The sequence below is a fragment of the Amblyraja radiata genome, chromosome 34, assembly GCF_010909765.2.
Source record: "Amblyraja radiata isolate CabotCenter1 chromosome 34, sAmbRad1.1.pri, whole genome shotgun sequence".
Taxonomy (NCBI): domain Eukaryota; kingdom Metazoa; phylum Chordata; class Chondrichthyes; order Rajiformes; family Rajidae; genus Amblyraja; species Amblyraja radiata.
The window spans coordinates 18,968,336-18,992,962 of NC_045989.1; the positions used below are offsets into that span (position 1 = coordinate 18,968,336).

The window sequence follows — 24,627 nt, forward strand, 5'->3', positions numbered from 1 at the left end:
TTTTTACACAATATGTTAAAAATTCAGGTAGTTCCGTGAACTGGGTCACGAAAATGAACGAAAAAGCTCCTCGACCCACAGCCTAAGTACAGTTTTCAATAATGCCATGGAGAACCTATTTTAACCCATAGATGATTAAGTACATTGTGTGCTATACAATGAAAGATCCAAATAAACAACACATTTAAAATGCAATATGAAACCAGTGAATTCAGGATAAATTAATTTTCTGTGATTTTCTTTTGATGCTGTGGTTGAAGAATGCTGACATTCATTGTGCACAAGAAGATAGACACCAAGCGCTGGAGTAACTGGTCGGGTCAGGCAGCATCTCTGGAGAAAAAGGATGGGTGACGTTTCAGGTCGGGACCCTTCTTCAGACCCGAACCGTCACCCAGACATGCTGCCTGGCCCGCTGACTTACTCCAGCACTTTGTGTCTATCTTCAGTATAAACCAGCATCTGCAGTTCTTTTCTACACTATAATTGTGCACAGTTTTACCTAAGCTGCTGATTTATCTAAGCAATGGTTTTGCAGTTTCAGCATGATGTTTGGAATATATTGATTGACCACTTTGATTAAAACTTTACATTCTCTAAATTAATATCTGAGTAATATTCTCTGAGTAATGACCTGAAATTTGGAGACTGCCCACTCTGTACGTCTTCACACCCACCCCTCCACTCTCCATCCATTTTATGTCCAACACCCCACGTTGCTAAAAATAAGATAGACTCAAAATGCTGGAGTAACTCAGCAGGCCAGGCAGCATCTCTGGAGAGAAGGAATAGGTGGCATTTCAGGTCGGGACACTTCTGCAGACTGAAGGTCCAAAAGACTGTCCAAAGGTCTGTGGAACAGTCTCAAACTGAAACGTCATCTAGTCCTTTTGTCCAGAGGTGCTGCCTGACCCCGCTGAGTTGCTCCAGCATTTTGTGTCTATCTTCAGTGTAAACCAGCATCTGCAATTGCTTCCTACAAATTCTGTCTGCTGAAAATAAGGAACCTCGTAAAATGAATTTAGTTAAATATTCAATTGATCAAACTTAGAATATGAACAAACAATAGATTAGAGTTTTTATGCATGACTTTTATTTCTATTAACATGTTTTAATCAATAATTTACAAAGTAAGGCTACAGACCACATGTCCCATTGATTTTTTTACTTTGAATGACACCTTTGAACAGCCTATATTCATTTATTTTCATTCATTCATCATCGTTGAAAACATTAGCGACGCAGTGGTGCTGGTTTCCAATGGGAACGGTGACGGACGCACCACACATCTCTGTCCTCCAGTTCCTGCGGACTTCCGTCGCTGGAAGTATAGGGTTTTGGTGTGTGTGTTTTATCATCATTCCTTACAATGCTATGTACGACAGTGATCGCAACTTCTACTGAAGTGTGGATGGCCATTGGCTCGCTAGAAGCTCATCCGCCCTTTGACAGGCCTTGTTTTTGGTCCTGCTAGGGGTCCACAGCCCCCTCCTCACCTGGAAAACCAGGTGGGGGAGACGGTTTTGTCACCGACTATCTGACCATGGAGCAGGTAGCACGGGATTACATGGTACATATAGTTGATGTGTTACTAATGTTTACATGAGCACAACAGCAGCAGAGACAAATTAATCCATAACATGATGATCAAACTTATAGTATATTGCACGGATCACATGTCACATATAAAGTGAAATGTTTTAACACTTGCGTTTGTGGTTTTTTAATGCAGAAGGAACGGATAAGCCACCTTTTAATATTTCCATTAAAATGGATGAATTGAAGTCTAAAATGGGGAATAATGTCTTAAATAAGTTCCTGGGAATTATACACAAATACATCAGCCATAAAGTATGTGCTAATATCTGAAATCTAATTTCAAGACATGGTTTCTTTTTGTGTTTGGGTTTGTCCAAGAGTGGGAATAACGAGTACTTCTGTCAAAGTAGAGTCCTGGCTCACACACACAGCTCGGAGAGTTCAATGAATAATATTAGAATCATCCAGTAATAACAGAATTAAACCCCAACCACCACACTTCCTTTCAGATGGGAGGATGACTTACAAAGGGCATGTAATTCAAAACTAACATCAAAGTGAAAATGAGTCACAAGGAAATGTTGCCAAAGTCACATTTAGTTATTACACATTTAGGAATCTGAAGAAGGGTCTGGACCCGAAACGTCACCCGTTCCTTCTCTCCAGATATGCTGCCTGTCCCGCTGAGTTACTCCAGCATTTTGGTTTATCTTCAGTGTAAACCAGCATCTGCAGTTCCCTCCTGCACAGAAAAAAAATTGTTATGCAGCTGGTTATGAATCTTTGGATTCTCAACCTTTTCACTGTGGATCCTCGGTCACTGAGAATGTTTTAGGAGCTCCAGTTACTTACAATGTTTTCAACAGACGGAGAGCAGGAACATGGAGCAAACAGAAATGGAAATTCCCATCCAGTAAACAGTTTGTGTCTATGAATTGAGTGTTGGAAAAGTGAGTGTTGAAAAAGTGCCAGGTTATAATGTGGCAGATTGTAGTGCTGAACAAGATGGTATAATTCAACAAAGTCTTTAATAAGGTTCTAGATTAACAGGATTCTTTCAGACAGAGTTTACAATTTATTCCAAACTCGTTTTGTTTTTAATAAGCAGATTTGAGGTACTGTTTTTAATGTAACAGGGACACTTGTTATAAACCAGGTGCTTTTTTTTGATATGACAGATTATTAACCTAACCTCATCAATTTTCTCCTAGTTTAATGCAAGCACATCAGTGTAAAGAAAACATTTTCTTTATAAGAATTCTGAGCCATGTTCTAAGAATAATCACAGTCCCAGCAGAAACACTGTGTGTAACAATGCCGTGCCAAATTAAACCATGGAGATCCACGTCATTTTTTAAATTGGACCCAAACTTTAATGTTGATGACTGCTCAGCAAATAGAGTCATAGAATCATAGAGTCTTACAGCGTGGAAACAGGCCCTTCAGCTCAACTTACACACACCGACCAACATGTCCCATCTACACTAGTCCCACCTGCCTGCGTTTGACCCATAAAAAAATCTACAATCAAATGATGTAAGAGTCTTTGCAGCAGCATTCACATAGACAACAGTTGCCAAACTCAAACACTCTCATGTATTACAGCAAAATATTTGGGATTGTCTAATTATTTTTCCCCAAAGCAGTTTTCAGAAGTTTACCGACTTGCCCTTCCATTAACTGCAGATGCTCCAGGAGCCTGTCTCTGTCTCCCTGGAAGTTCTCACCAGCTGGTATTCCCACAGCTTTACCTGGGCTTGTATGTACAATGGTGGCAGGCACCTTACTCTGGGCTGCTCTGACCAGTGTTTGACAGACCTACGATTGACTCTGGTCCTGGTTAAACTCCAACCTCCACACGTTGGGACAACCTCTTGTAATAACAACAGCTCAGTTAGACGTTATGGAGACACAAGGAACTGCAGATGTTAGTTTCCAAAAAAGTTACACAAAGTGCAGGAGGTCAGGCAGCATCTCTGGAGAAGGTGGAGAAGGTGATCTTTGGGATCAGGTCCCTTCTTCAGTTAGTCTAGTTTAGTTTAGGGATACAAGGCGGAAACAGGCCCTTCTCTCCACAGGCCGAGTCTGTGCCGAGCAGTGATCCCCGCACATTAACACTATCCGACACAGACTAGGGACAATATTGCAATTTGACCAAGCCAATTAACCTACAACCCTCAACGTCTTTGGAGTGTGGGAGGAAACTGGAGCTCCCGGAGAAAGCCCATGCAGGTCACGGGGAGAATGAACAAACTCAATACAGACAGTACCTGTAGTCATCGGGATTGAACCTGGGTGTCTGCGCGGTAAGGCAGCAACTCTACAGCTATGCCACCTTGCTGCGCTGGGCTTTATGTAGTTCAAAAGGCCAGGCAGAGATCAAATTGCTAGGTATTGTGTATAGGTGAGCACTGGCAAAATTGTTACACATTGAAAATTAATTCATTTGTGTCGGTATTTCAGTTTGGCCAGTGGGATTTTTAAATGTTCCATTTAAAAAAATCCAGGGTTAGGGTGAGGATTAGAACACCCAAGTGTGGAATACACAAACCAAAAAAATGTGAAGTCCACACCTTTGTTGTCTACCGGGAACGAGCCACGAGTTCCTCAAATGCTCTTTCTCGATGGTTGTTATGGATGAGAAGAACTTCTTTAATATCTTCATGATGAAAGCCCATCTCATCGAACTGCGTCATGAGGGTCAGGAATTCCTTTGCCTTCATGGAAAAACAATGCGAGAAAGAATAAAGGAATTATTGACGTCTGGCAGGAAACAAACGCAAGCTAGACAATCAGCTCTGGACATCTTTGGAAATGTGGCAATGGAATCTAGACAAATATTAACCGAGGGCTTATCTCATCATCTAAAATGAAAACAGTATGGTCTGCAGAGAGATTTTTCTGTTTAGTTTTAAGAAGTTTCTGGAACTTTCACACAGTCTTGGATCTCTTAACGGTGTACCTTGTAATTAAATGTAATTTCCATTTGAATTCAAAGTTCTATCATTCAATTAATAATTTAATCTAGAAAGAGTGCAGAGAGGATTTACGACTATGTTGCATGAACTAGAAGGCCTGTCCTATAGGGAGTGGTTGGGTAGGTGAGGACCTTATTCCTTAGAGCGCTGGGGGGTGATCTTATAGAGTTGTATCAAATCAAGAGGGGATTAGATAGGGTGAATGCGCAGACTCTTTTACCAATGGTAGGGAAATCGAGTACCAGAGGCATAGGTTAAAGGTGAGAGGGGAAAGATTTATTAGGAACCTGAGGGCAACTTTTTCACACTAAAGATAGTGGATATATGAAACAAGCTGACAGAGAAAGCACACACAAAAAGCTGGAGCAACTCGGCATCTCTGGAAAAATCATTTCGGGGTCGAGACCCTTCCGAAATGTCACCTAATCCTTTTCTCCAGGGAGGTGCGTGACCCGCTGAGTTACTCCAGCTTTTTGTGTCAATCATCGGTTTAAACCAGCATCTGCAGTTCCTTCCTACACATTTTGCCAGAGGAAGTAGTTGAGGTAGGTACAATAACAACATTTAAAAGACATTGGGACATGTACTGGAAAGGTTAAGAGGGATATGGGACATCATGTGAAAAAGGCACTAGCTTAGATGACCAAACTTGGTCAACATGGACGACTTGGACTGAAGGGTATGACTCTATGACTAATGCAAGCTATTCCTAGCGAAATCAGACATCCCTAGATGGTAATGTGTGGAAAAGCTTCATTCTCAGAATGATTGGTACAGAATGGGGAGAGTAGGGAATGATTCTTCTTAAAACGCCGCAGATTAAGGATGCTCAAACCTTTTCCTCAGAATTCTGAAAAATCTCCATAGCTTCTTCGACAAGTCTCTCCTTGTAGCCTTCCATACAGAGGCGGTCCTGGGTTCTCAGATACTTGAGGATCTGGCAAAGAAACCACTGGACAATTAATTAATGAAAGGATCAGAAAGAAACCACCACTGAACTTACTTTTCATGCGAGTCTGAAACCAGCCCTCAACAAAGTCGTGAACACTGACGTTATTAACATTGACATCAATAGAACAGTCTCAAAGAATGTGTCAGAGGATCAGTCTCATTTAGCATCGTTTCACAAACCAGTTCATGTAAGTTCACTACTGGTACATTCACTGTTATAAGAAAATGGTTGGAAGAAATTAAAAACATTCAAATTAAAATACATTTCATAATTTAGTTTAATTTCATTTTAGACCAAAAAACCCCCAGATTATCTGAGAATTACTTCACTTAATTATACATGTAGTATTTCAGATTAAAATTTAAATACAGTTTCTTGGTTAATTTATATTTGCACACAAATGTTACATATGCACATTAACATCTGCTTGTAAAATATATCTGCACTCATAAATACAGTGAGCTTGCAGACTGCTTTGATCTCATTATTGAATGCAATGAAACATTGAAGGGTTTATAAGGAGTGAGTATCACATGGCAATGCAGTCACGACAGTGGGGGCTTGATTAAAGATTTTATATTTGAGAGTTATCAAAATCCTGCAGTAATATATCATAACTATATTCTTAAAAAGTACAAGTTCCCATGTAATCTTAAGTTCACAAGCCATAGGAGCAGAATTAAGCCATTCAGCCCATCGATCCATAGACTGATTGCTGGGTATTGTATAAGAATGCACGGCATCTTCTGTGACTCAGCTGGGAAATGTTACTGCTTATGCAACTGCACAGAATATGAGTTCACTGCAAGTTGACAGCTACTCATTTTATAATGAATAGAATGAATGTGATGATGCTGAGTGATTCACTGTCTAACAATGTGGCCCCTATGTTTAATCACAGCCTGGGTGCAGAGTCCCTGTACCCCTGATGTGGGCCCCATATTATCCAGCAGCAGAAACACACAGCTGACGGAACCTCACAACATCTTCGAAGGCTTCAGGATTCTGCTCATTCGTAAAATTAATATAAACGAAAAAACAATTCAAATTCTATATAATTTTAGTATATATAAAATTATGAGAGGCATACATAGGGAAGACAGTCAGAACCTTTTCCCCAGGGTGGAAGTGTCCAACACTAGAGGGCGTAACTATAAGGTGAGAGGGGGAAAGTTTAATGGAGATGTGTGGGGCAGGTTTTTTCTCACAGAGTGGTGGGGGCCTGTAATGCATTGCCTGGGGTGGTGGTGGAGGCAGATATGATCGTGGCATTTAAGAGGGTTTTAGACAGGCACATGGAAGTGCAGGGAATAGAGATATGCATCATATACAGGTAGATGACATCAGTTCAGCTAGGCATCATATTTGGGCCTTAGGGCCTGTTCCTGATGTACTGTTCTATGTCCTAACAGCACTTTAAGATTCACTAAAATCTGGCGAGATGCAAAAAAACCATTCAGTGTGGGAAGTGGCAACAGCTTATCAATAGAACTTGTTCCTTACTTTCAAATCATTCTAAAGTTGGACATTAAGAAGGTACAAGGAAAGTAGCTGGAGCCAAAATAAATGTTTGCTGCTCAGTTTCTTTCATTAGATTTACTGTGATTAGCTGAAGTGATTGTGAGCTGGATATTTGCACATTTAATGCAAAATGGTTTCAGTTTTCATGCCGTGACAGAATTTAACCCCAAAGCAATGGGGTTACCTGTGTTCAAAAAGCTTCCACAAAGTTGCTATCGTCGGTACCTCCAACAGCGTGCTCCACACACACACACTGCCATCTGTGCTAAACACTTGCCTCACTCATCTCCTTTAAACTTTGCGGAGGAGGGAACTGCAGATGCTGGTTTACACCAAAGATGGACACAAAAAAACTGGAGTAACTCAGCGGGTCAGACAGCATCTCTGGAGAAAAAGAATAGGTGACGTTTCGGGTCTGAAGAAAGGTCTCGACCCGAAACGTCATCAATTTCTTTTCTCCATGGATGCTGCCTGACCTGCTGAGTTACCTCAGCTTTTTGTGTCTATCGACCTTTCAACTTTGCAGCTTTCACCTTAAAGCTGTGCCTTGCAGTCTCACATTTCCACATTGGGAACAAGGTTCCAACTGTCCACCCTATCCTTGCCTCTCATAATTTTATAAATTACTATCCGGTCTCCCCTCAGTCACCACCTTCCAGAGAAAACAATCCAAGTTTGTCCAACCTCACCTTGTAGCTAAATACCCTCTAAACGTACAAACTCCGCACAGACAGTCAGGATTGAACCCGGGTCTCTGGCGCTGTAAGGCAGTAACTCTACCGCTGCACCACTGCGCCACAACATTATTTCAATAAACGTTGATAATAAACTGAGATTTTAGCAGGTTCTAAGAAAGAAAACTGCTGTTGATTCACCTTCAACCATGCTAATAACTAACATGGATGGAAGAAAAGCTTTGAATATTGAATGTTTATTTCTTGGTTAAGTTCAGTAATATTTCCACTATCAAATATCAAACTATGACTACAGGACTTGTTTTAAAGGGAAAATTGAGCCCATTAGTTCAATGCATTTTTAATAAGGTTCTTGGAATTTTTCTTCAAACAATGTGCGGTGTTGGCATTTACAAATTATATTTGATGCCAGCAAACATTCATAAAGTACTTAAGTTTAAAATTCAAAATGCACTTTGTCAAGAAGTTATTGTTCTGAATCGGCTCAAGTTACCTGGACTGCCTGGATGTGCTTCAGTTTTTAATTTTAGATTGTTTCTTTCCACTGAACTGTCGAACTACCTTTAATCGGACTTTGTGTTTAAGAAGGAACTGCAGATGCTGGAAAATTGAAGGTACACAAAAATGCTGGAGAAACTCAGCTGGTGCAGCAGCATCTATGGAGCGAAGGATATAGGCAATGTTTCGGACCGAAACCCTTCTTCAGACTGATGGGGGATGGGAGGTGGGGGTGGGGAGAAGAAAGGAAAAAGGAGGAGGAGGAGCCCGAGGGCTGAGGGAGAGATAGGAAGGGGAGGAGGCAGCAAGGGCTCCTCCTCCTCCTTATCTTGTACTCAACGTTATTCCCTTTGTCTTGTATCGGCACATCGTGGAAGGTTTGATTGTAATCATGTGGTGAAAGCCCTGGATGGAGTGGATGTGGAGAGGAAGTTTCCACTAGTGGGAGAGTCTGGGTCGTAGCCTCTGAATAAAAGGATGGTCGTTTAGGAAGGTGATGAGAAGAAAATTATTTAGTCAGAAGGTGGTGAATCTGTGGAACTCATTGCCACCAAAGGCTGTGGAGGCCAAGTCAATGGATATTTTTAAGTCAGGGATAGATAGATTTTTGATTAGTATGGGTGTCAGGGGTTATGGGATGAAGGCAGGAGAATGGGGTTAGGAGGGAGAGATTGATCAGCCATGATTAAAAGGCGAAGTAGACTTGATGGGCCGAATGGCCTAATTCTGCTCCTATCACTAATGAACTTATGTATGTCCTTTTCACTGGCTGGATAGCACGCAATTAAAAAGCTTTTCACTGTACCTCAGTACATGTGACAATAAACGAAACATTAAGAATGGCAAAACCAAACAGCGATCAAGTTTTGATACAGTAAATATCAACATGGAGTTGTGAGCAGTTAAACAGGTCTCACCATATCCGTTTCGAAATGGACGGCACTGTGGTGCAATGGTAGAGTTTCTGCCTCACAGCGCTAGATACCCGGGTTCGATCCTGACCTTGAGTGCTGTCTGTATGGAGTTTGTACTTTCTCCACCTGACCTGCGTGGGATTTTTCTGGCTGCTAAAGTTTCCTCCCATACTCCAAAGATGCACAGGTCTGTAGGCTAATTGGCTTCTGTAGATTGTAAATTGTCCCTAGTGTGTTGGATAGTGTTAATGTGCAGGGATCGCTGGTCGGCGCTGGTGGGCCAAAGGGCCTGTTTCCGCGCTGTATCTCTAAACTAAACAAAAAAATGAAACACATCCAGAACTGTCACATCACCCACCTGTTGCGTACTGCCTTGTCCAATGTTCTGGATGGCCCAGATCACTCTGCTGATGGGATAACCCTGCCTCAAGAGCGGTTGAATCAGGTCTTGTTCTCTCTGACTGAGAAGGTCTGCAGTTGAGTCCAGGAGAGGCTTGCGGGAACTCAGAGGCCTAGGAGCTGTCAGGGGAGCTGGGAGGCAGGAGTTGGCACTGCGGGGCTGTGAAGGGACAGATACACACTTGGATAAACGTGAAAGGTTGTAGGCAATCAGTTAGCGCTCCTCACTCTCTACTCCCTCCAATCCAGTTTGTTGTCTCATCCTGGAACGGATTTGGTGTCTGTCTGTTGTTTCAGCTTCTGACCCACTCTCTTCTGTCAAACCACACAACCAAGTGTTTATCCACAGGCCAAGGCCTCCACTGTACCCCGACTCACAGGCTGCTCTTGCTGAGAATTACAACCCTATCAAATTTAATGAGGGCTCCACTCAAAGGAAATTAAACTAACCATGTGGTTTGGCTTAACTCATCGAATTTTACAATTATTGTTTCTTGCCGCATTGCTCCAGGGAAACAGTTAACTGTGGCCAGCTGAATGTTGAACATGTTTACCCCTTTCCTACATTATTCACCTTTTTGGAAAACTGTTCAAAAGGACACCATAGAATGTAAAGTGGTTGGACAGGCTAGATGCAGGAAAAATGTTCCCGATGTTGGGGGAGTCCAGGACCAGGGGTCACAGTGTAAGAATAAGTGGTAGGCCAGTTAGGGCTGAGATGTGGAGAAACTTTTTCACCCAGAGAGTTGTGAATCTGTGGAATTCTCCACCACAGAAGGCAGTGGAGGCCAATTCACTGGATGCTTTCAAGAGAGAGTTAGATACCGTATAGCTCTCATGGCGAATGGAATCAAGGGATTTATGGGGAGAAAGCAGGAACGGGGTACTGATTTTGGATGATCAGCCATGATCATATTGAATGGTGGCACTGGCTCGAAGGGCTGAATGGTCTACTCAAATTGAAAGAGTGTTGATGGGGAGTGATTTCGCAATCTATCTCACATTGCTTGAGATCTGACCCCCATCAGCTGAGGTGAGTAAGTCAAAAAGTTATTCAACATTCTTTGACTCAAAAGTGCTGTTTAACTTCGAGATGTTCCTAGATGCCCTTCGGCCAGACTTGTCAATGCTGACCACGTTATCTTTCTGAGCTAGTTCCATTTACCTGTCTTTGGCCCATAGCCCTTCAAAAATGTTCCTATCCATGTACACACTGACAACAAGTGGGACCTTGTCAAACTTCTTGCTGACGTCCACGTAAACAACATCTGCCACCTTGTCCTCTTCAATTTTCTCTAATGCTTCTTCAAAAATAACCCCGTCAAATTTGTGAAGTGTGACTTCCCATGCACACCATATCCGTTTCGAAATGGACGGCATTTCTAATCAGTCCTTGCCTTTGATGTTCAAGAAGGAACTGCAGATGCTGGAAAATCGAAGGCAGACAAAAATGCTGGAGAAACTCAGCGGGTGCAGCAGCATCTATGGATCAAAGGAAATAGGCAACGTTTCGGGCTGAAACCCTTCTTCGGACATCTCGAAGTTAAACAGCACTTTTGAGTCAAAGAATGTTGAATAACGCTGAGTTTCTCCAGCATTTTTGTCTACCCTTGCCTTTGATGCAGTTTATAGTGGAGTTTATGTTGGAGATTGTGTGTTATCATTTTTGTTTGACAAACGATCTTTGCGATTTATTGCGCCGTCTCCTACTTGGAAAGGCAGGACTTGTCAAAGATGGTTTGGCAACTTGCCACGTTGACTTGCTTGAACGTCATCATTTAAAATGGAAATGAGACAGTTTTGCTGCTTATTCAGCATCCACTGGCTGTTGGATTATAAAACAATCAGCACAGTTATCTTGGGATGCTGTTGCTAATATTTTTCACTGTGAATCAAGTGTTAAGAATGACAATTAGTAAAAGATGTCTGAATTTGGATTCAATTGTTCCATTCAATTAGAACATTGCACAGTTTAAAATGTGAATTATTTCTGAAATTGATTTAATGGAATTCATTATTTTAATTATCAATTAATTATATAAATGTCACCGCATCAAATATTATTACAGAATAAATTGTGGCATTAAGATAGTGAATGGAACGTGGTTTAAAATAATTCATAAATTACTAATAATTTCAATTTTGTGATTTTTAAGGTTCAGATATATTTGTCATGAGTTACATCTAACCCTCTCTCTCCCTCTCTCTTTTACTCTCTTTCTCTCTCTTCCTCTCCCTCTGTCTCTCTCTCTCTCTCTCTCTCTCTCTCTCTCTCTCTCACACACCCCTCCCCCTGACTAACAGCTCAGAGAGATAATTTCAAAATGACACTCTTGAAAGACCTAATTCTACAATGCCAATGTTTTGTGCACTGCTCATTTTCAGATGATAACTGAAGTGCACAGCTCCAACAATCTCTCCAACATTGAGTTAGTAAAGTGTCCAGTGGTGAGGGGGAGGTGAAAGGTTCAATGCTCGTGGAAAAATTGTAGGTTTACTCGCTCTGAGAACGGAAGAGATTAAACAAGTGTACTATTTTCCCTGTTGAGGCAGTCCTTTAGGTCTGCTCGATTCACACGCAGAGAATGGGTGAGATTACGCTCCCAGCATGTTCTCATCGCTGACCAGAAGGAGAGTGAGTTGCCCCAGGCTATGTGGTTCCTATTTTCTTTGCTGTTCCATAAGGAAGTATTTACTCTGGCTTTGGCTCTTCCAGGGCTAAGATTGCCATCACATCTTTGAAGAGCGGTGAGCTTAATGTTCCATTTGGCAAACCTAAAGTTTACATTTAGCTAAAAATTTTAGTAGGACACAGTTTACAGTTTACAAGCTGTCCAGGAGAATATGATTTTCACCCGACTGCACTCGAGCCAAATATTTTCAGTGTCTCATTGTTTATCTAGCTACGGCAACAACTGGAAAAACATGACTGCTGCAGTGACACAGTTGAAAAGGCGAGGTTATTGAAAGCGCAACACTGATAGGGATTGTTTTAGACCTTTCAATTGTTCTTCTACAAGACTGAATGAAATATCGAGATGTCAGGAAAGGCTGAGAGACAAAACACAATATATTGGGAAGAAGGGTTTCGACCCGAAACGTTGCCTATTTCCTTCGCTCCATAGATGCTGCTGCACCCGCTGAGTTTCTCCAGTATTTTTGTCTACCATATATTGGGAAGTCAAGTTAGAATCCAATAAGCATAGCAAAACATTTCACAATCTTTGTTAAATGCGGATTTCAGTTTTTGCACTACTATGGTTACCTAATATAACCAATTGTTAATTCATTGTATTTTTGAATGTTATATATTTATCTGTGTGTAATTGCATTAACAGACCAGACCAGTTAAGCTGCTGCAAGTAAGAATTTAATTGTTTCATTGCTGGTACAGATAACAATTATGCACTTGTCTTGATTCTTGACTTTGACTAATTCTGGAGAGGGCTGGACAAGTGAGGTTGGGCCAGATCATGAGGTTTTCTGAACTATTACATGGTTCAATTAAATTGATGTCATCGTCAGTGTGGAGAAGGGCTCTGCTGATCTTCTCAGCAAAATTGTGAATTACAAATTAAATTGTTCTTTAGGATAAATAGTGAGTGAGAAATGCATTCACATTCAATATTAGAATGCAATTATTTCATAATTATAATAGTTAGGACTTTATTCCTTGGAGCGCAGGAGGATGAAACATGTTCTTACAGAGGTGTTTAAGATCATGAGGAGGAATACATAGGGTAAATGCACAGAGCCTTTTACCAAGAGTAGGGGAATCAAGAACCAGAGAACATAAGGTGAGAAGGGAAAGATTTAATAAGAACCTGAGGGGCAAGTTTTCACACAGGTATATGGACTGAGCTGCCAGAGGAGATAGTTGAGGCAGGTACTATCACAACTTTTAAAAGACATTTGGACAGATACATGGATAGATAGGAAAGGTTTAGAAGGATATGGGCCAAACACAGGCGGGTGGGACTAGTGTAGATGGGGCATCTTGGTCGGTGTGGACAGGTTGGGCCAAAGTGGCAGTTTCCATGATGTATGACTTTATGACTCTAGGAGAAGATTGGCTTTAATGCCGAAGCTGTACAATGGCCACTGAATGATGTATTAACCAAATATATCCTGGAATGGTCTTTGAGGACAGGATTAATAAATAAATCAGAATTAATACAATTGTTAGATAATATCAATTTCAACATTTCACTAGGGTTTAGAAAGTTAGTGTTCTGCTTTCTCATCGCTACGAAAGTTAGTGTTCTGCTACCTCTTGCATATGAGCCAAATACTCTGTTGCTATCATCAAAGAAGATGAGGTCAGAGGCTAAGACTCACCAAACAAGGACTCATTTTTCTGGGCCATTTTCGAGCATTAAACTTTGAAAACCAGTGGGCTGTTATTTCAGTCAGGTGTACAAGTAGAATCTCACCCATATGAATGTGACCCTAAACCAGGATGGTACATCACTAATAACCTGAAGCATGCACAGAGAAATTAATTAAGGCAATTCGCCTGAAATAACTATTTTTCACCAGTTCTTCCTGCAAGGATAATTTTACTCAGAATGGTAAGTGGGAAGATGCCATTTTCTGATTATCAATAAAATCCTGGGAAGACACAGTGTTGCAACAATATTTCTGTGTACCTGATTTCATTTGTGGATTATTCATAGCAATAAGCATTATCTAATTCTGTATTAAAAGCAGTATGGTTCTGACTTTGAAAAACGTTTTGGCTACTGAAACACACATTAGTACTGTAGTGGCTTCTCCACCCAAGAGCTGGGATCTGATAAGACCCCACTGTAGGATCTGCTGCGACTCTGTATCTGTGATGAAGGTGCTCATAATGCTTACTTGAAATGGTGGGTTGTATTTCCTGACTGGAGTTCTTGTTCTGTTCAGAGGTGACCTATCCACGTGATACTGGGCAGGGGAAAGCGGTGGACTTCCAATGACAAATTGGCCAAAATTATTTTTGCCGTTCCTGTTGTTCGGGTGCTGAAGGGAAAGTTTTGTTGGCAGCTTTCTGGGTGCGGACACTGGTGACCAAGTCAACGGGTGCCTTCTACACGGTTCCTCACCATCAGTGTTGGTGGCGAGCGGAGAGCGCCTCAGTCCAGCGATGTGAGGCAGTCTTGTGAAGCTGGTACTAAAACATTTCTCATTCTGCCGACTTCTGTAGGGATTATCCGGCGACGAAGCTGGCCTGCTGTCTAGGAATCGTGATTGGGCATGGGACTTGTTCCGGAGAAACGGTATTGAAGGAAGCTTCTGACTCTCACCTTCGTCGGATGACGAGAGTTCATCGTCCTCTGCGTAACCATCGTCGCTCTCCGAGTCTGACTTGTACACAACCTTTGAGCAGACATGTCTAATATCTGTCACACTGAAACTCCTGCATCTCCTGGTGCTCAGAATCAAATGTTCCATTTGTGATTTGAACGGATGCAATTCATTATTTCTTTCATCTTCTCCCTCGACATCGGGAAATGCAAGCCAGAATGGTGGACACGATGGGACAATCCTTGGAGCTTCCTTGAGGAATCGGTTTTGCACCCATTCCAAGACCTTCTTTTCCAGCATAAAGTCGTACTGTAGAAAATAAAACAGCGTTTCACATGAATCGTCGACAAAGCATCAATATTTTTGTTCCAGAAACATAAGTGAAATATCTTGTAGTGTTAACTTGCCCACAAGACTTCTCATGATCACCTGAGTACCACAAATCATCTGCCAGTACCATGGTGAATCTGTGGATCGCCCTGCAGAAACTAATCGCAATAGTTCAGAACTTTAAATCAACTTCTCAAATAGCCAAATAACCTTTTTTTAATTGGCGATAGGTCCAATGATCTATCATATTTTCACTCTCAGTCATATCCTCATGGTTATTCAGAGATTATCTTGTAGAAACAAGGAACTGCAGATGGTTTACAAAGGAGGACACAAAGTGCTGGAGTAACTCAGTGGGTCAGGCAGCATCTCTGGAGAAAAATAAATAGGTGACGTTTCGGGTCGAGACCCTTCTTCAGATGTCACCTAATCCTTTTCTCCAGAGCTGCTGCCTGACTCCTTGAGTTACTCCAGCATTTTGTGTCTACCTTAAGCATAAACCAGCAGTTCCTTCCTACACACAAATGCTCCACACTGAAATACATGCATCAATGTGTAGTCATGGAGATACCCACAAGATACTCACTGTACTGCCTAAAAACCATTGGGGAAGGTGCATTTAGAGAACATTGATTTTTAATGAGCTGGTGATAATTACTGCTCTCTAACCCTTAAGATGTAATTGTACAGCTGTGGAATCTAATTCATTCACAATTAGTTAATGTGAGGAATTTAGAAAATAAGCATTATTTAATATTTGAACCTTTCTCTTAATTCCATCAGTTTTACAAATGGTTATTTTACGCTTTGTCCATGATGTTTCCTCAAATTAACTTCCATGTTTACATTGTGTTGCTGAATGAGAATTGGTTGAAAAACGTTATTGTTTCTTAACCTATTTAAAGACCCCATTGATCATCTATAAAGGGGTTCAATACTGGATCAGACGTCAGATTAGTAAATGTCCCCACTCAGATGCTGCAAAAAGCTTACTGAGAGCCGTCACTGAGCTGAATTAATGCTGAATTAAATAATTAATGGGCCATAAAAACTTCAGCCATTGACCATAAAATACAAGACAAGACTGGGAGAGCCTAGGACTAGAGGTCATAGCGGTTATGGAGAGAAGGCAGGAGAATGGGTTTAGGAGGGAGAGATAGATCAGCCATGATTGAATGGCGGAGTAGACTTGATGGGCCGAATGGCCTTATTTTGCTCCTATCACTTATGATCTTACTATGATCTTATGACAATACATCCTTTTATAGTTGCTGGTTGGAAGAGAGAAAACCAAGTATTGGCAATACTTCTGAACTTTGTGCTATAACAGAAATACTGATATCCTGATTTTTTATTAGCCAAAAAGGTGCCGGTTAATAAACATATGTCATGTTGCAGGGAAACAAAATAATGATGTTTAACTTTTTAGAGGAATTGTAACAAGTACAGCATCGCCGATTGATGCTTTGAATCATATGCCATTGTAAAGGAAGGGCAGGGAATGTGGAGGAAGTAGGCGAGAAGGTGAACCAGAGAACAAGCCAAGAAATGGTTAAAAATGTGGGATTTCCTTTGTTCCAAAGTTACAAAATGAACCTATTCATCTATTTTATGACTTGGAAAACTTCAGAAGGCCGTTTCTCTTGGTAGAAATGAAATGATAAACCAATTCTCAGAATGATGGATCAAAGTACAAATGTAAAAAATGTTACTTGAAACAATGATTTGAAAAGATTACTAAATCTGGAGCTGATTTAGCATTAAATTATTTACACAACGCATTGGGAAGTAAGCAAAACCAAATCGCATGTTATAGTTGCTACCAGATGAAAGGTCTGCTTCAAACAGCAAATGTTGGCAACACATCTCTTCAGTAGATTCAGGCCAACTCAGCTTTTAGTATTAATGTTTTATGCGTCATTGTTAATTGTTACTGTATGTCGTGTTGTTACCTGCAAGCGGAGCACCGAGGCAAATTTCTTGTATGTGTACATACTTGGCCAATAAGCTTATTAAGCAACCAATTAACTAATTAATTAAGTAATTCATTCATTCATTACTAGAAAGTCTATAGGTCAGTTTAATAGTCCATTAAGCATTGAAAGTAGCTTTTAGCTAAGAGCACAATAGCCCCTTTACCCCCAGTCAATTGTAGTGGAACATTCATGAGACTTTTTATATGAATCACCAGATATTATTATAGAACTGAGAATTACATCTCAAGTAAAGTATTAGGTATTAGAGTGTGGGAGGTAACCAGCGATCCCAGCGAAAACTCATGCAGGGAGAACGTACAAACTCCATACAGACAGCACCCATGGTCAGGATCAAACCCAGGTCTATGGCGCTGTAAGGCAGCAACTCTACCGCTGCGGCTCCATGCTGCCGTATGATTATTTTTCAAAAATCTAATAACTTGCAAGAGGGAATCCATAACCCCAGAGTCCTCACAAGAACAAGTGCATTTAAAATAGCGCTTGCAATAGCATGGAGGTACACTCGGGGGTGAAGGGGCTGGTGAACCAGAACTACACGGAGACGACCCTCACTTCAAACCCTGCTCTTTGTCCAAGTCTCTCCCTCTACAGGGGGAATCAAAGACTCTTTTGTTCTGAACTCTAATCTTTCGTAAGATTTTCCCGCTATCTTTTGCTTAAAATGCCAAATTAGCTTTTACCAAAAAGTTAAAAAGGTCCAGAGTGATTTATATCACTAACAGTTTAATGTTCGGGTACAGTTGTGCATTTGATCATCAAGCAGCTTGATATGGACTGCATTTTTCTGTGAATACTTGATAATCATTTATACTTTTGCCAAAATACATTCTTTGATCTTATAGCCATAACTCAAATTTCTTCCATGGATATACATTACCTTTCTCTGAACCAGATTACATTTCAGCTTCCATACCTTTGAATCTTTCTGCATGCCATCAAGATCCCTGTATTGGTCACATCCATGGAGATTGATTTCCCACTAGTCTAACTACATTTCGTCACTTCATGCAAGAACTGTATTAACAGCAAGAGTTCAGCAGAAACAACTCTACCAGGCACTGGTCTCCAACATAGGGTGGATTGTTTTTACATTAGTCATTTATTTTCCCCCTATCGCTTAATACATTTTGTAATTCACCAGATGTGACTCCCAATGAAATGGCCAGGAATTACTGCGCTTGCCTAAGTCCCCTCAAACTGAGCAGTAAACCTTCTCCCCTCTCTATCCCACAGCCAACAATGGACCATTGTGGGCTCCACCTTCCCTTGATTACCATTGCTTTTTGCATATCTTCCTCTCATTTGTCTTGACTACCATCTATATCTCTCATTCCCCTATTCCCTGACTCTCAGTCAGAAGAAGGGTCTCGACCCAAAACATCAGCGATTCCTTTTCTCGGGAGATGCTGCTTGTCCCACTGAGCTACTCCAGCATTTTGTGCCTGTCTTCATTGAATGGTGGAACAGGTATAAGGGACAAGAGATTACTTCCACTTTTGTTTCTTGTATTCTTTTACTAAAAATAACAAAAGATCACTCTTCGTTTAAGAAAGAACTGCAGATGCTGGAAAAATCGAAGGTAGACAAAAAAATATGTCTACCTAAAGATCACTTTTCTGTTTGGATAGGTATAATATTTAACAAATTTATAAAATGAATCTGCTGCATTTTCACAATATTTTATGATTTCGTTAAGGGAACTGCAGCTACATTTCTGCACGTGGAAATATATAATGGACATGTGAGAGAGAGGACGTGAGAGGAATGGTTTTTGGTTAAAATTGCCAGGACCTAATCATGTCCAGTTAATGCTCGAAGTTGGTCAGTTGGAGATACATTGGGACAAAATTCAGTTCTTGGCATTCTGATAAATTAATATAGGCTTCCATTGATTTTGGAGTTCATTATACAACTCAATAAGAAGACAAATGGAACTGGCTCAATGCAGTAGAATTTCTCACAAGAACAAACTGAACATTGAAAGGTTCTGGATGGAAGCTGTGACATTTCTAAGGTATTAGCTTATTCAACAGCAATAACATTCTATTAAAACAAACTTCACAGCTCGCAGGCACGCTACCTAATAATGTAATGCTCAGTAGAATTAGTTATAAAGTCATACAGCATGGAGACAGGCCCTTCGGCCCATCTAGTCCATGCTGACCAAGGTGCCCCATCTATGGATAGAATCATACAGCATGGAAACAGGCCGTTCAGAGTTCATGCACCAGGACATCTTATTACCTGCGCGTGTGCCGTTGTCTCAGTGCATTCAGGCACACAGGGAACCGATTGTGCAGAGCTCCATCTGAGTTCTTCCAAAGCAACTATCTGGAACTTCTGAGAAATTTTAAAAGGAACTTCATCCAAATAAGTCGAGGTTCCTGCTAAAACAATAAGATTCAGTGAATGAAAAGGTTTAGCTGCACTGCAGACATGATCAGCAGATAATGTTTTTGCTCACACACCCTCACCGTTTAGAAGTACGGCAGCCCAATAAGGTTCTGAGAACACAAACAAAAATTGCCAGAAAAACTCAGTAAGACAGGCAGCATCTTGAAGCGGGAAACTGTCAATAATTCAACTGACCCTTCCGCAGACTAGACACGTCAACTGTTTCTTTCTCCACAGATGCTGTTTGACTTGCCAAGATTTCCAGCATTTTCTGTGTTTGTTTCAAATTCCCAGCAACTACTGTTTGTACTGGTTGTTAGTGTGTGTGGGATAGTGTAAGTGTGCAGGGATCACCGGTCGGCATGGACTCGGTGGGCCCAAAGGGCTTGTTTCCGCGCTGTTTCTCTAAACTAAACCAAACTAAACTAAAGATAGATACAAGGTTGGGAGTCGGTGAAAAAGGCTTGTTTCTGGGCTCTATGGATCTTTGACTCCAAACTTACACCATTACCTGATGACAACATTCCAATCATCTCAATATGCTTTGTCAAGCAAGAGGTTGATTTTAGTGAATGGGGAACGAACTGTTCTTACTGAATAGTCATTTGGTTATTTACATGGATAATGTTGGCTGGAATTGGCATGATTTTTTCCATTGCACTCAGGAATGCATATAATGGCACAGGGAATGCTTACCATGTGCATTGAGGTTATAACCAAGCACTGCCTGAATCTTTTAGTTGAGAGCACCAGACATGTTTTCATTGCATGGGGATATTTTGATTTGGATTATTTGGACTGGATATTTTTCCAATGACTTTGGATTTTTACCAGAATAACACCCAATGTTCCAGATAATTAACATAGTTTACTAGTTTTCGGTTTCTTCATTGCTAGTTGTTTACTGGCAGGTCATGTTGTGCACAGGAGATCTTATGATTATTCTGGAAATAGTTTATTGTGTTTAGCTGAGAAACTGAACTAAAATGCAAAGGTCTAACATTAAAACTAAGGATTAAAAAAAAAAGAGATTTACATTACATCTAAACAGAAAGTAGTAGTGTAGGAAGGAAGTGTGGATGCTGGTTTACTCCAAAGATAGACACAAAATGCTGGAGTAACTCAGCGGGTCAGGCAGCATCTCTGGAGAAAAGGAACAGGCGGTGTTTCGGGTTGAGACCCTTCTTCAAACATGTTTCGGGTGAAGACTGAAGAAGGATCTCAACCTGAAACGTCACCTATTACTTTTAAACAGTAATTAGCATTTGTGCCATAGATATACCACAGGCATAGAGTAGTTTTATTATACAACAGCAATGCAGACAGCACAAGAAGGCTATGCAACACCATCTCCATGCAGAGACAGGCAATGAATATTGCCCCTGCCAGAGTTATGTCCCAATGAAAATGAACATGAATCATCCATAATCATGACAATGTTTATGTCAAAGTGCTTCATTAAAAGGTATGAATGGTATGGCCTTCAGGGCTGATTTTAATGAACTGGGAGTCAAGGGGGAATTTTCCAGATGATGCCCCATAATTTTCTTGGATTTTATCTGTTCTTTTGGCGTTCCCATGAGATTAAAGGCTTTGGCTGTTGCACCATCTTGTCAGACTGGTGAAGCATGCTGGATGGAGCAGATGGTTGCCACTCTTACTTTTCATTGGAAGATTGCCACGGAGACAACACTGTGCCAGCGAGCTGCAACCGTCCAGACCCCATCCCCACAGATGTTTAGCTTGGAGGTACGGATGATTCATTTAATTAGAGGAAAGGCCATGATTGCCTTGGTGTGTGTATGGCTTTGGGAAATCACTCACCCGAGCTGCTGCCAACCTCATTCTCTGAACTACTCATGGTTGTCACACTCCAAATGCACTCTGAAAGGAAGGAAACAATGAGATTACAATATATTAAAAACATTGGAAGATGTGGCAATGTGTCAATCAAATGATATCACCACTTCAGTGATACACCAACAATGTGGATTGAATGTGGGGCGGTCTTGTGCAGAATTGTAGAGAAGCAGTCCTTTGTTACCTCACGAATTACAGTCATAGTCCTACAGCATGGAAACAGGCCCTTACAATATTGCCATGTATAAATGGGCTTCATGTTTCCGATATTCCAAAGTTCATGACACATTAAAAGCATTTAATTAGCTATGAAGCACTCTCTTGAGGGGTGGGACAGGAAGAATACTTAGAGAAAGCATACCGTTACACAATAGAGTCGTACGGCACGGAAACTGGCCTGTCGGCCAAGATGCCTCATCGACACCAGTCCCAACTTCCCGCATTCGGACCACATCCCTCTAAACCTTGTGTAGGAAGGAACTGCAGATGCTGGTTTACACCAAAGATGGGCATACAAAGCTGGAGTAACTCAGCGGGTCAGGCAGCATCTCTGGAGAAAAGGAATAGGTGACGTTTCGGGTTGAGACCTTTCTTCAGACACAGAAGGGTCTCGACCTGAAACGTCACTTATTCCTTTTCTCCAGAGGTGCTGCCTGACCCGCTGAGTTACTCCAGCTTTTTATGTCTATCTTCCCTCTAAGCCTTTCCCATCCACATACCTGTCCAAATGTCTTTTAAATGTTATAGTACCTGCCTCAACTACTACCTCAGGCACTCATACTTCCATACACCCACCACCAGCTATGTTTGAAGTGTGATATCTGTCTTCAGATAGTGTACAGACCAGGCAATCCTGAGCCATTAATCAGCGATGCGGGGTTATGATGGATCTGAGTGTGTAAAAATAGCACCGCTTGGAAACCAGTTACTCACACCCTGGATTATTCTATTGACCGGGGAATGTCCACGTCAGCAGACACACAGTCGAACGATTCGTCCTGCCAATGAGCAGACGTACACGGAGCCAACAATAAAAACAAACTCTAATGCTTACAGCTTATCTTTATGTGATTAACAACCCCTGTCTCAACTTGCTCTCCTGACCTTGACACGTGCACACAAACAGGCAGGCCTGTCCCCAGCCCTACTCCCACTTATATCTAAACGCTTCAGGGATCTTAATGCACCAAGAGGTTCTAGAGCCAATTCCCCCCCCCCCCCCCCCCCCCCCCCCACATTTTTCTTATTCTCATAGATCTCAGATATATTTGGCAATAATCTGTCAATATTTATATTGATCATTCTATCGTTGCCCCAGAGAAAGCTCCAGTGGTTTTCAGTGTTTCCAATACTGGACAATACCACCACAGTGGCATTAATGCCCAATCATTCTGTAGACTTTAGAGACACAGAGTGCAAACCGGCCCACCAAGTCCGCACCGACCCCCGATCACTGCGTACACTAACACTATTCTACACACACTAGGGGCAATTTACAATTTTACCGAAGGCAATTAACCTACAAACCTGTACTTTGGAGTATGGGAAGAAACCGGAGCACCCGGAGAAAACTTACGCGGGCACACGGCGAACATGCAAACGCCATACAGATAGCAGTCAATGTCAGGATTGAACCGGGGTCTCTGGCACTGTAAGGCAGCGACTCTACCGCTGTGCCACCATGCTGCCCTGGCCCATTGATATGTGGTGGATTGATCAAGAGATTGCAACCTATTGAAAGCCTTTGGTGGAATTGGTGAACTGTCTGATCCAAAAGCTCAATTCTGGGTGAGATTTCTTCTCCAAATAGGTGCATGGCCATCAGGGCAAGACAGACTTACTTTGATTAAACTGCAGGACTGAACAGCATCTTAGAAAATGAGAAACGCCAAACTCTTTCCTCATTCAAAGCAGCATTTCCAGAGTTTTCTGTTTTTAGTTCATATTTCCAGCAATCCCATAATCGTTTTTAGTTTTTCAATTCTGTCACAAGGCTTTTATTTGTGAGAAGTTGAGAAGGAATTTTAGAAACTATTAAATATAATTGAGTTCAATATGCCCAACATCATTCTTAGATAATTATCACAAATAGTCAGCCAGAGGTATTTTGTTACATAATGGGGGTGGCACAGTGGCGCAGCGGTAGAGCTGTTGCCCTACAGGCCAGAGACCCGGGTTCGATCATGATTACGGGTGCTGCCTGTACTGAGTTTGAACGCTCTTCCCACCACTCCCACCCTCCAAAGATGTAAAGATTTGTAGGTTAATTGGTTTTGTTAAAAATTGTAAAATGTTCCCCAGTAGGATAGCGCTAGTGTACGGGGATCACTGGTCGGCGCAGTGGGCCAAAGGCCTGTTTGTGCGCTCTTTAAACTAAACCAAACTAAAAACAAAGCCATAGAAACATTGTTAATGATCCAGGGCTTCCCCAAAATATAAGTGCAAGATTTAAGAATGATTTTCTTGTTTGCATTAACTTGTCAGAGAGAGAGAACTGTGTATCTTCAAGGAGCGAAATAAAATTGCTTTGATTATGTTTTCCCAGGACTCTCATTTTCCGGAGTATTTTACATAAGACACACAGAAAGTAAACATCATGTTCACCGCCCATTACAAAGCATCGCAGAAACAGGCAATAACTAACCAGAATGATTGAATTAGATGCCTCTAGAATTCACCTAATTCCACCAAGCACTTTGGAAAACAATTCCACAGTGCAAAATTCAATAACTTTTAAACATTTATCATACCTATAGCCTTTGTTCTTTTATTTACTGTCCTGCATTTCATGTCCCCCAAAATTTACACTGGACTAAAAAAACTGGACAGCATCAAATCTCATATTTCGCTTGGGCAGTGGTATGAATATTGATTTCTCTAACTTCAGGTATCCCCGGCATTCCCTCTCTCTCTCACCCTCCCCCACCCAAGTCGCACAAGCTTCTTGTTTTCATCCAACAAACAGCTAACAATTACATGTTTCCTTTATCATCGTAACGTTTTTTGCATATCTTTCTTTATCTCTCTACATCATCACCTGTATATCGTTTCCCTTATTCCTAACCAGTCTGAAGAAAGGTCTCAACCCGAAACGCCATGCATTCCTTCTCTCCAGAGATGCTGCATGTCCAACTAACTTACTCCAGCTTTTTGTGTCTATCTTCAGTTTAAACCAGCATCTGCTGTTCCTTCCTGCACAAATACTTATAAGACGTTTTATTTTTATATTTCTTATATATTGGATACATTAGATACATTAAT

The 24,627-nt window shown here is 41.2% G+C and overlaps 1 protein-coding gene across 1 annotated transcript; it reads right to left on the minus strand.

Moving 5' to 3' along the window:
- Nucleotides 1-2,224: 2,224 nt before the first annotated feature.
- Nucleotides 2,225-21,367, minus strand: ubap1l (ubiquitin associated protein 1 like). Its single transcript, XM_033050106.1, has 7 exons — nt 21,331-21,367; nt 19,357-19,499; nt 14,357-15,094; nt 9,456-9,656; nt 5,353-5,454; nt 4,113-4,256; nt 2,225-2,281 (listed from the first exon to the last, which is right to left on the minus strand). The coding sequence occupies exons 1-6, from the start codon at nt 21,365-21,367 to the stop codon at nt 4,122-4,124; spliced, it is 1,356 nt and encodes a 451-aa protein (XP_032905997.1). The 3' UTR covers nt 2,225-2,281; nt 4,113-4,121.
- Nucleotides 21,368-24,627: the final 3,260 nt, after the last annotated feature.

What these genes read in the sequence shown, in the direction of transcription:
- ubap1l (XM_033050106.1), bottom strand. Translation starts at nt 21,367, where the DNA reads ATGAGTAGTTCAGAGAATGAGGTTGGCAGCAGCTCGG. An exon ending in GACAAGGCAGTACGCAACAG is followed by an intron (nt 5,455 to 9,455) that starts GTGGGTGATGTG and finishes TTTCTTTGCCAG; the next exon opens with ATCCTCAAGTATCTGAGAAC. An exon ending in TTCAGAATTCTGAGGAAAAG is followed by an intron (nt 4,257 to 5,352) that starts GTTTGAGCATCC and finishes TTTTCCATGAAG; the next exon opens with GCAAAGGAATTCCTGACCCT.